Source organism: Nicotiana sylvestris, chromosome 4, assembly GCF_000393655.2.
Source record: "Nicotiana sylvestris chromosome 4, ASM39365v2, whole genome shotgun sequence".
Taxonomy (NCBI): domain Eukaryota; kingdom Viridiplantae; phylum Streptophyta; class Magnoliopsida; order Solanales; family Solanaceae; genus Nicotiana; species Nicotiana sylvestris.
Genome location: NC_091060.1, coordinates 174,954,630 through 174,966,720, shown reverse-complemented (window position 1 = coordinate 174,966,720; position 12,091 = coordinate 174,954,630). Strand labels below are relative to the sequence as shown.

General features: G+C 39.0%; 1 protein-coding gene across 2 annotated transcripts; it reads left to right on the top strand.

Moving 5' to 3' along the window:
* Positions 1–5,709: 5,709 nt before the first annotated feature.
* Positions 5,710–11,924, top strand: LOC104231687 (uncharacterized). Of its 2 annotated transcripts, none has more exons than XM_009784725.2 (13): positions 5,710–5,961; positions 6,143–6,270; positions 7,000–7,108; positions 7,730–7,811; positions 7,890–7,960; positions 8,643–8,684; positions 9,018–9,142; positions 9,424–9,517; positions 9,732–9,798; positions 9,896–10,083; positions 10,168–10,273; positions 11,294–11,380; positions 11,602–11,924. In XM_009784725.2, exons 1-13 carry the CDS (start codon positions 5,828–5,830, stop codon positions 11,707–11,709), a joined length of 1,341 nt encoding a protein of 446 aa, XP_009783027.1. In that variant the 5' UTR covers positions 5,710–5,827; the 3' UTR covers positions 11,710–11,924. The 2 variants fall into 2 exon arrangements, with proteins under 2 accessions (XP_009783027.1, XP_009783025.1); XM_009784723.2 differs by having other exon boundaries at positions 9,421–9,517.
* Positions 11,925–12,091: the final 167 nt, after the last annotated feature.

Below are 12,091 nucleotides of genomic sequence, written 5' to 3'. Positions count from 1 at the left end.
ATAGTCATTGTAGGTTTATCCTTTAAAAATAAAAATGAGACGAGCCTCGCCAAATAAAACGTATAGATTGCGGGGCCCTCACAAAATGTATGGTTTAATTAGAATTCGGAAGGACCGTTTAGCGAATTTCACGGTCTTCCCCAAAATAATAACGCGATAGTCTCTTTAGGCGCGTGTTTAATATTTTACTTTCTTAAGCCTGGGTGTGCATTTCATGCGACCCGAATCCAAATCCCAAAACATCAAATAAAACGTGTTCCGGATTGTGGGTGCATTTCATGTAACGCAGTCCAAAGACGTGTTTTAAGCGATGTTCATATTTCTTTTAAAAACAATAATAATAAAGCGGTTAAAATATAAAATTTGCACATAAGTTCATATTTGTATAAAATCAGATAATCAAGCCGAATATAATAGTTGAGCGACCGTGCTAGAACCACGGAACTCGGGAATGCCTAACACCTTCTCCCGGGTTAACAGAATTCCTTATCCGGATTTCTGGTACGCAGACTGTAATATGGAGTCATTCTTTTCCTCGATTCGGGATTAAAATTGGTGACTTGGGACACCCTAAATCTCCCAAGTGGCGACTCTGAAATAAATAAACCAATCCTGTCTCGATTGTCCTTTAATTGGAAAAACTCCCACGCACCCTCGCGGGTGCGGAAAAAGGAGGTGTGACAAGGATGGCACTGAAAATATGATTTTAGTTTCCTAGAGGCACTTCGCAAAGCGAGCGCCAATTTTTCTAGGTGAGGGTGCCTAGTTTCGGTCCTCACCTAGTGTCTTGGTAACATAATAAATTGGAAATTGCGTACCTTGTTCTTCCTGAACTAGGACTCCACTTACCGCTATCTCTAATACTACCAAGTCAAGTATAATTGTTTGTCTACCTTCGGCATGTGGAGTAGTGGATGTGAAGTTGGCATTTCGGGGTCCATGTGAAGCTATTTTTCTTCTTCAGTGATGAGAAAAATCGGTTGCTCTTATCGGAGGACCTCGAGATGAATAGCCCCAGGGCGGCAATACGCCTGGTTAGCCTTTGCACGGCCTTCATGTTGTCCACTACCGTGATATCCTCGATACCTTTAATCTTGTCGGGGTTGATCTCGATTCCTCGGTTGGATACCATGAACCCGAGAAATTTACCTGACCCGACCCTAAATGCACATATCTCCGGATTCAGCTTCATGTTGTACTTCTTCAATAGACTGAAGGTTTCCTGCAAATGCTTTAAATAGTCCTCTGCTTGCAGGGACATAACCAACATATCGTCAATGTAAACTTCCATCGATTTCCCTATTTGTTCTTCGAACATCTGATTTACTAGGCGTTGGTAAGTGGAACCAACGTTTTTTAATCCAAATAGAATCACGTTATAGCAGTATATGCCATACTTAGCAATGAAGTAGGTTTTTTCCTAATTATTCGGGTTCATCCGTATTTGGTTGTACTCGGAGTAGGCATCGAGAAAACTGAGGATCTCGTGGCCGATCGTGGCATCGATCATGCGATCGATGTTGGGCAAAGGGAAAGTGTCATTTGGACATGCCTTATTTAAATCATTATAATCTACACACATTCTCAGTTTTTTCCCTTTTTAGGGACTACTACTACGTTTGCTAACCATTCTGGGTATTTGAGTTCCTGAATGGACCCCATTTTAAGGAGTTTAGTTACCTCGTCCTTGATAAAAGCATGTTTGATCTCAAACTGGGGTCTCTTTTTCTGCTTGATCGGGTGGAATTTCGGTCCAGGCTCAGCTTGTGAGTGGTTATCTCCGGTGGGATCCCTGTCATGTCGATATGGGACCAAGCAAAACAATATATGTTAGCTATAAGAAATTGAATGAATTTTTTCCTGAGCTCGGGGGTTACATCGTGCCCAGGTATACCTTCTGATCGGGTAGATGTTCGATCAATGTGACTTGCTCCAGCTCTTCGACCATTGATTTTGTAGCATTGGAATTATCGGGGACTATAGAAGTTCTGAGAACCTCGTAATCATCGTCTTCATTGGTCCTCGGTTTGCCCGATTGGGTCGTGGCTGGTGTCGATAATTGCTATTTAGTTTCCTGCTTTGTATTCGAACTGAGTTCCTTCGATGTCGCCAGTGTTGATACCAGAATCACTTCTTCGACTGCAAATATTTCCTTGCGGTCGGTTGCTCCCCGTAGATCATTTTAATCCCTCCCGGCATTGGGAATTTTAACACCCGATGAAGAGTCGAGGGCACTACCCTCATGTTATGGATCCATGGCCTCCCAAACAACACGTTGTACCTCATGTCCCCTAAATCACATAAAACTTGGTTTCCTGGATGGTCCCGGCGGCGTTTACTGGTAATATTATTTCTCCCTTAGTAGTTTCACAAGCCATGTTGAATTCGTTTAGCAGGTAAAATTTGGTCCTATAGGCTGAGTTGTTCTACGACCATTGATTGAATGATATTGGCCAAGCTACCTGGATCAATTAACGCACGTTTAACTCGAGATTTATTTATGAGTACAGATATTACCAACGCATCGTTATGGGGATGCGCGATTCCTTTTGTGTCTTTGTCGCTGAAAGACAAAGTTCCTTCTGGTATGTAATCTCGAGTTTGTTTCTCCCACGTTATGGACACTTTGGTACACTTTAACATCGGACCTTGAGGAACATCAACCCCTCCGATGATCATGTGAATGACGTGTTGAGGTTCTTCTAGATCGGTTTGTTTATTATAGTTCCTATTCCTGAACTGATTCTTGGCTCGGTCACTCAAGAATTCTCGACGATGCCCGTTGTTGAATAACCGGGATACCTCCTCCCTCAATTATCATCAATCCTATGTTCTGTGGCCGTGGGTGACATGATATTTGCACATCTCATTTAGATCCCTTTGGGTTGGGTCAAATTGTAGAGGACGATGCCATTTGGTATCTTTGATGCGTCCGATAGCTGATACGATGGCAGCAACATCAACGTTAAAGTTATATTCTAATAACGTTGGTGCTTCTTTAGGCCCGATAGGCATGTCGAAACCGTTCTTGCTCATGAGTCCCAAACTACTCTGGCCTCAGTGATTTCTCCTTTCATTTCGCATAAAACCCCGTCTAGATGCACTATTTCTTCGATCTTCATTGTACGGCTGATACCGATCCCTGTTCGGCCTTGATTCACGGTCGATATCTCTCTTGACTCTGTTGATGGGTCTAATGGAATAAACGGACCCGGAAGGAGCCCCCAGTTGATTATCTTCAACTCTGATCTTTGATTGATATTGGTTATGCACATCAGCCCAAGTGACAGCCGGATATTCTATCAGATTCTACTTCAACTACTGTGAATCCATCGAACTTCGAACATTGACCCTAGGGTAAAAGCTTGAACGGCCCAATCATCAGCGACTAGTGGAAGGTCCATCCGTTCCATTTGAAACCGAGATACGAACTCTCTGAGCATTTCATTATCCTTTTGCCTTACTTTGAAGTGGTCCGATTTACTGGTTTCGACCTTGATAGCCCTCGCGTGTGCTTTCACAAACGAGTCTGCAACCATAGCAAATGAATCAATAAAATTAGGGGGTAAGTTGTGATACCATATCATAGCTCCCTTTGACAGGGTTTCTCCAAATTTCTTCAGCAAGACAGACTCAATCTCATCATCCTCCAAGTCATTTCCTTTGATGGCACATGTGTATGAAATGACATGCTCGTTTGGGTCAGTCGTTCCATTTTACTTAGGAATCTCGGGCATGCGGAATTTTTTAGGGATCGGTTTAAGAGCCGCACTCGGAGGGAAAGTTTTCAGTACAAACTTCTTGGAATCCAAGCCTTTCAGTATCGGCGGCACTCCCAGTATATGATCGACCCTGGAATTGTAAGTTTCCACCTTTTTGTCATTTGCTTCGATTTTCTTCTCCCCGGATTCTATTTGTTTTGTCAGTTCCTCAAGAATTTTTATGATCTCGGGGTTATTACCCAACTCGTTTCCACTCGACCTTTCCGTGATCGGTTCCTCCGTGCGAGTGATCTCTCGGGATGGATTGGGCTTGATTTTGCTCGGTACGCGGCACTGGTTTTGTAACTGAGTTATTGTTGCCTATAACATTTCGAAGATCATCCGTAGATTGATCTCTCCTCCATTGTTTTGAGTATTCTATGTTGTCGACCTGGATCCACCACAGATGCTATTCTCGGGGTCAGTAGGGAGGCTTGTGTCGATAGCCACATGTGAATTAGCGTCCAACAGGTCCGCAATTGGAATTCCGACGGGATCAATGGGCGGTACCTCGTTACCGAGCACTATGTTGTTGTTTTCACCGTGGTGACCAGATTCATCGTTAGCAGGTAGATGTGCTAATTGTGAGTCTGACATTTTGAGCTTAAGCCTGAAATCAGAGACACTTCAAATAACAAGAGTGAAATAATGTGTGTTATGAAAATTTGTATAAAAATAACCACTATTATCTTTAACCCCACGGTGAGCGCCAAACTGTTTACCCTCAAAATCAGATAACAACTGAATTTATACGTGATTTTAAGGATACATGATCTAACTTGATACAAATTGAGAAATCACATTAATACTAAAATTAATGATAGAAAAATAAATGCAAACCACACAAGTTGAACAATCTTGGCATTGAAGGCTAGTCACCCTCGAGTCAAAAATGCCTTAATCGCTATCGGAACAGAATGGTGCGATAATAAGAACTAGTAATAATGGTATATTGCTTTGGGATACGTGTTACAATATGTCTTGCAAATAATCAAACCCCCTTTATATAGTAGGGGAATCCTACTTTTGGTACAATTCTATAAAAGATAAAAAAAAATCTCATGGTTTGCTAATTAATTGGTTCCTCATTGATACATGCCAAGATTTCCGTTGTGATACCCAATCGGTTACAGATATTTCGGCCTTCCGTTATCTGGTCCGATAATGTACCCCAGGCTCATTTGGAATCGGGGTCGATTCGGGGGTCATGGACTCAGTAACCTCGAAGACGGGTTTTCTAATCTCGTATCCTGGTTCGATGGAATCCGTGGTCGATCTTCAATTCATTTTTTAATCCCGATCTGTCATGCAATAGATGAACTCGATTTCGACCGTATACATATATTTTTTTTCCCGTAGATTGATAAAATCTGAAATCTAATTTATGTTACAAAATTTAGTTTGATCAAAACAGTTATCCCTTCCTACACTATAATATTTGATATTTTATCACTTCAAATATGCATATACACATAGTAAAATTTATCATATCATAATATTTTATCGTGCCAGTATTTTGAAAATATTTAATTCAATGAATTGAGTAAATAATGAATAAACAAAATCTTGTTTATCATATTAGTAACATCTACTGAACAAAAGATAAGATATACAAGTTGGATTAAACAAGTGTAGATTTAACATGAATTGAATAGACCCTTAATATGAAATTGACCAGCTTGGGGTTGACCATTGATGTCAATTAGAAGTCAACCATCATAAATCATGGGGGGTTCTCTGTTCCTATAAAAAAAGTTTTGGGTGTGCTTCGATCTAACATCTAAAATTTAGAGGGTGCAAGTTAAAAATTACCCTTTTATGAATTATCCCAAAAGTTAAACCCCTAATAATGCACAAGAGTGAAAACTTGGTTACCCAGTTATTCATTTATTTAAATTCTGATCCCTATTAATAAATTACACTTTTAAGAATAAACCCTTTCGTTAGGGTTCTAGGGTTTAAAGTTTAAACTATCAGAAAGATGAAGCTATAGTGGACCTTATTTCTCTACTGCTTCGTCGTTTAATGCTTAAAGATTGAATATTTACCAGCAATAAACACCAATAATGTCGATTAATAAAGCAGTTGAAGAAGATTCAAATCAAAATCAGAACAGTAGATTAACATGGGAAGGTTGCAATGTATTGCTTGACATCAATGACGGCGACCGTTTGGTTTTTGCCCGTCTTACTGCCGCCTCGTAAGTAATTACCACCAAAATCTACTGTCTGCTGCATTTAATATTGTATAGAGGATTGATATAGCTAATTAGATTGGTTATTGTGAAATTGAGACATAATTGATTGATTTTTGTGCAAATAATGTGAAAGAAGCTAGCTTTTAAAGTTAATTCTCATGGAGAAGGTGAATTGTTGATGCAGGACATTGAAAATTGGGAATAAGAAGTGTTGTCTTCAGCCACTGATAGGTTGTCCATTCGGGTCTCTGTTTCTAGTGGAGTCTGGAAAAGAAGGACCCATTTTGTCTCGCTTTGTTCCGAATGCAGAAGGTATTGTTTTTATTAGGCTTTTGAATCTGCTGTGAATTGTGGTTTCCCAGTTCTTTATGTATGCAGTAATCATTTACTGTGAGTTCTTAGTATTAGGAATAGTTAATTATGCTATTATGTGTAGGCTTTTTAGTTATAATGTCTATTAGAGATACTCTAAAGCTTGGCTTCCTTCGAGAGACACATATTCTCTATCCTATGTACGGATCATCATCCACGTCATAGACTTCTCGAGGCTCGGAGGAGCAAGCATGATTAGTGTAACTTTTACTTAACACTGAGGACAATCATATGCAGGATTTCTACGGCAGTTGATGATATTGTTTGCCTATGGTCATGACTTTCAGTGGTTACATTCGGTATACCTTCTTGCCACATTGAACTTACCCTGTTTCTGAATAATGCCAAAGAACGAGCTCTTGCTTTCTATGATGCAAACAAACTTTTTCAGTTAAACCAGAAGTAGTCTTCTATTTGGCTTTTGTTTGTTGACTATAGTATATTTCTTGCTTATTCTTCCCAAGCATATGGGAGAAAGAACCAGTTGAAGAGGGACAAATGGATAAGGATAATAGAGGTGGTTTAGAGATCTTGGACCAAGTTACTTCACACAGACAGACCAAAGGAAATATGCTTATGTATCTCGTGTTACTTTGTCTAATTGCTCTCTTCATTTCTTAGCAAATTATGTGGAATTAATAGTATCTTTTTGTGCATTTTCATTATCAGGTAACAACCTTGAAAAAAAAGACGTGGATGGATCTAAGGACAACCGCGCAATTGTTGATAATAACACTGCCCAAAGTCTCACTAGTGAAGATATTGACGAGATGCGAAGGTGAGAGTTTGTCAGAGGTTCATGTTTTTATGTGATTTTATTTTATTTTCATTGACAGTTTGAAGGTATTATATTCCCTGTTGCTATTATTTGATACTACTTATCCTTTATCTCTTCCTTTTTTCTCTTCCATCTTCCTTCCTTTCTTGCTTCCCTCTTCTTCTTCTTGCCCTTCCTGAGCCGTGGGTCTATTGGAAACAGCCTCTCTACCTGCATTAGGTAGTGGTAAGGTTTGCGTACAGACTACCCTCCCCAGACAGTTTGAAGGTATTATATTCCCTGTTGCTATTATTTGATAATACTTATCCTTTATCTTTCCCTTTTTTCTCTTCCATCTTTCTTCTTTCCTTGCTTCCCTCTTCTTCTTCTTGCCTTTCTTGAGCCGCGGGTCTATTGGAAACAACCTCTCTACCAGCATTAGGTAGGGGTAAGGTCTGCGTACAGACTACCCTCCCCAGACCCCACATGTTGGGATTAAACAAGATTTGTTGTTGTTGTTGTAGACAGTTTAAAGGAATTTGAAGATACACTGCTGCACAAGCTTTAAAAGTTGTTGGAGATGCACTAGAATTTGTCTTCATTTAGCAGCTTCGAAGAAAAGTATTAATCTCACTCTTGCAGGCAGGGAGCAAAAGGGGATGAAATAGTTGAAGCACTCATTGCAAACAGTGCAACTTTTGAGAAGAAGACATTATTTTCACAAGTGAGCTTCACGTTTTTTTGGTGTTGATAATTTTTTTTTTTTTTGGCAAAGATATGCTGAACACTCGGTGTTTCGCAGGAAAAGTACAGGATTAAGAAACAGAAGAAATATGCACCTAGAGTACTAGTGAGGCGTCCCACTGCACGAAGGTTGATTCCTACCTTCAAGTTTCCTTTTGTTATTCTGGATATCTCTATTCTAGACTTACTTCCCAATTTTCTTCATCTATAACTTAGTTTTGGGAAAGAGGAGGGGAGACAAGATACTGCCGGTTCTAGCTTAGGAACTAAAACTCTTACATAATCAAAATTAAACAAGTTACTTACAGATATTGCTAAATGTTGCCGGACTGCCCCAAGTGGGTATGAAGACAGTATTTGTTAGTTGCCAATGATCTTTTTGTAACTCACTTTTGTTGTGACTAGGTCATACCACCTCCTTCATATGGAACACTCAGTTTCTCTGTGGAATTCCGACTCTGTCCTCTTATTTCTTTTTCACGCATAAAGCATTTTAGACCCGGTTTGGATTACGTTTCACTTTTTATGATTTTTGTCTCAGGTGAAAATCATTTTCGTTTCAATCATACGCAATGGTGGTTCTGCACTTTTTTTTGCTCTGTTGTTCTTTCAAGTATATAAATGATAGTTCTGCATTTAATTTCATGGAGTCGAAATCCCCAAGCGATTCACTACTGCCGACGTCAATCATAGAAAATCACAATGCTGCATTTGGTTTCTTGGTGCAAATCCCCAATCGTTGTGTTCCTCGATTTTTCAGTGTGTTCCTCGATCTTTCTTCAATATCTGACACATCTCTTGCTCTTTTCAGCATTTGTGAGGCCTACTTCAAGAAACATTCTGACAAAATTGGGTAATAATATAGTCTTCTCTTGCTTTTGATCAAATATCTTCATCTGTTGTTTTATGGTTGTGAGTTATCCTTTTGATTGGAGAAAAGGAAGGATAGACTTTGATTACTTATTTTAGAATCAAGAAATCTTGAAATCTGATTTGTGCTCCTTGATGTTATTTGTTGTTGGTATGAGAGTACTCATGCACGTTAAGAATATAAATAAGTATGTTGTCCAGATGTCCATTGTAGTTTAATAACCTCAAGTGTGTCATATCTTGCTCATCTTGCACTGCTTGATTCTGGGGTTTGGGTACGCGGGGGGTTGATTTTTAATTTTTTTGATTCCATCAGGTTCATGCGAGTGGATGCACTATCTCTACTGCTCTGCTTAGGGAATGTTACTGCTAACGTAGATGTACTTGTAGTGGACATGGTCGGTGGTATTCTTACCGGTGCTATTGCGGAACGACTAGGAGGTATGTTTATTTGTTCTTCCCTGTAGTTACATTAAGAACATCAAGGGCGTCTTTGTGATCACTACTTTATGCACATAAATTTGATTATGCAGCCTATACTATTGGAATTTGTACCATGCCTCTGGATTATTGCTACTGTTGTCACTGATGCTAACCTTATGGTTGTCATGATGTACACATTGCTAATGCTTCATAGTTGTGAGACCATGTAGTATTGTCTAATACTGTTAATTGCTTTGAAGTTGATGGCTATAGTTTTTTCATGACAATGATCTTAGCAGGTACAGGTTATGTGTGCAATACCTACCGTGGATCGTCTCCATATCCTGTCGATATCACAAGGATGTTTAATTTAAATGATGAGATCTGTAAAAGGTACACTTCCTTTGCGATAAAATAGGAAAACAATTCAATTACAATATGTGAGAGAATTTTGACTATTCAAAATTTTGAGGGAGAGTTGGTACTTAGTAGAGGGAAAAAACTGTATCTTCCAGTGGATAGCTTATAGTTTCATTTTCCCAAAGAGCATCTAAATATGTTTATTGCATTAGTGCTAACTAGATTTACTGTTTTTCTGTGGGTCTAGAATTGTGCATGCATCATTGACCGACCTAAATTCACTGAAAACTGGAGCTTCAGTGTCTGAGAGTCAGGTAAAATCAAGTTGTGGTATCAAAGGTTGATCCTTTTCTGGTGTGATTTATTTCTTTTCTAAATGTGCTTTCTTCTCTGTAAAACATGATCTTGCAGGAAGAAGTCTTACCTGCCACTCATTCTGGCGGTCTAGAAGAAGTTGGCGTTTCATCTGAACATGGTTGCATGGATATAACATCTGAGAGCGTTTCCTCACCAATAATCAAGCCTTGTAAATCTATAAAACCAGGTCAGAAGGCACCCCCGGAGGCCATCAAGTTGTGGAAAGAAAATGGTTTTTCCAGGTTTGAACATAATTAGGTTTCCATTCTTTTCTTTTGCCATGTTATATTGTTGCATTCTATCTTATTTCCAATTCTTCTTTTCAGTCTAATAATTGCTGCTCCAGAGCTGGACCCTTGGGGTATTATTAAAGAAGTGCTTCCTCTTTTAGCATTTTCAGCTCCTTTTGCTGTTTATCATCAGTATGCTCAGGTAATGTTCTTAGCTGGCCAAACTTATTTAATGTTCTTAGCCTGCCATGCTGCTGATTCTTTGTTTACATACATAAGCCATTTCTTATCCACTTTGTTATTAGCCCAACTTCTGCATTCTTTATATGTCAAGGAGAATATTCTGCAAATCGAGTTTAGAAAAACATGTTTGATTGTAAAAGCCTTAAATCGTTGGATTTTAGGCTCCTGTAGTGACCATTGTAGTAAGTCTACTTCCTTTTATCTGCATTTTGATGTAGAAGATGAGTAAGCTAGTCAAAACATTAAAGCAGATTTCAAAGTATCGTTCTCATTTTCCATTTGAGTGATACAAGGTTCGAGAGGAGATCGTGCAATAAGATCTCACTCTGCTTATAGAGTCATCACTCATCAGTCATCATGTCTTTCAATGGACTTTCTATATTGGTATCGGATAGGAGTGGCAAACGGTCGGGTCGGGTCGGATATGGTTCAGGTCGAAAATGGGTAATGAAAAAACGGATGAATTATCCGACCCTACCCATATTTAATACGGATAAAAAATGGGTTAACCGGCGGATAATATGGGTATCCATGACTTCTTGCATATGATCACTTTTGGGAGAATTCTCAGTCTCCCAAACTTGAGGAACCCCCAATTTGAGGCTTTACAAATGTAAAAGTTAGACCCATTCGTTATCCATTGGTTACCCATTTTTAGTGGATAATATGGGTGGTTAACTGTTTTCTTTTAATCATTTTGCCACCCCTAGTATATCTTATCACAAAAAAGCTATGAAAATATTTGCCATCATATCTTCAATCAGAAAAGGCAATTTGATAGAAAATGTATCCTTTGTTGCCTGTTCTACTCCATGATTCCACTATAATATTTTGGCTAGATTTGTAAAGAAATACTCTCTTTTCTCCCATTAGTTGGTGAGTGAGTGTGTCTTCTTTTAGATCAATGATAAGAGCCCCAGTCTGTCACAGCACAGTCCCTTCTGTTGGAGCAGTTACTGATCCTTTGTCTCAATTGCAGCCTCTTGCTACATGTATGCATAACCTGCAGATTGAGAAAATGGCGATTGGCTTACAAATTTCTGAACCTTGGCTACGTGAATATCAGGTTTGTTTTAATTAAAACCCAAACCACACCCCACAAAGAGGAAATCTTCCTACTTACAAGATCACTTAACTTTAGTCTGTCTTCCATTCTTCAAGGGACTCTATCAAGCAGATTTTAGAAAATTTATAATAGCTCGATGCGAATTTTTTTAACAATTCCCCCCCCCCCCTTTATTTGCTAGCTTGTTAGTTGCCCGAATCGCTAATTAGAAAACTATGCAGGTACTCCCATCAAGAACCCACCCACATATGCAGATGAGTGCTTTTGGTGGTTATATACTAAGCGGCACGAAAATATCTAGCAGTGAACCCGTTACAAGCTCCAACTAGGATAATATTTTTTGACACCTCTGTGGTTCGCTGTATAATGTCGCTTGGCAAAGCCATTTCCACAAAATTTCGAGAATATTGTCTTGTTAGAATAGATGGTTTAGGATTATCTCGTCTTCTGTTTGAGCAGAAGCAAGGTAATTCATGTTGTAATTTTATTCATTGATGTATTGTTGAATAAGCAATTCTTATGTTATAAAGTATTTGAAGATGAAGTGGTAACTCGTAGAACTCTTGGGGGTTGTTTGGTACACGGGATAAGGTGGGATAATAGGTGTGGGATTAAATTTATCTCACCCAACTTAGGATTATTTTATCTAACCTCCTAGGTGAGATAAATTAGTCTAGGGATTATAATTGTAGGACTATAATCCTAAAATAA

What these genes read in the sequence shown, in the direction of transcription:
- LOC104231687 (XM_009784723.2), top strand. Translation starts at nt 5,828, where the DNA reads ATGTCGATTAATAAAGCAGTTGAAGAAGATTCAAATCAAAATCAGAAC. An exon ending in AAACATTCTGACAAAATTGG is followed by an intron (nt 8,685 to 9,017) that starts GTAATAATATAG and finishes TGATTCCATCAG; the next exon opens with GTTCATGCGAGTGGATGCAC. An exon ending in TTTATCATCAGTATGCTCAG is followed by an intron (nt 10,274 to 11,293) that starts GTAATGTTCTTA and finishes TCTCAATTGCAG; the next exon opens with CCTCTTGCTACATGTATGCA.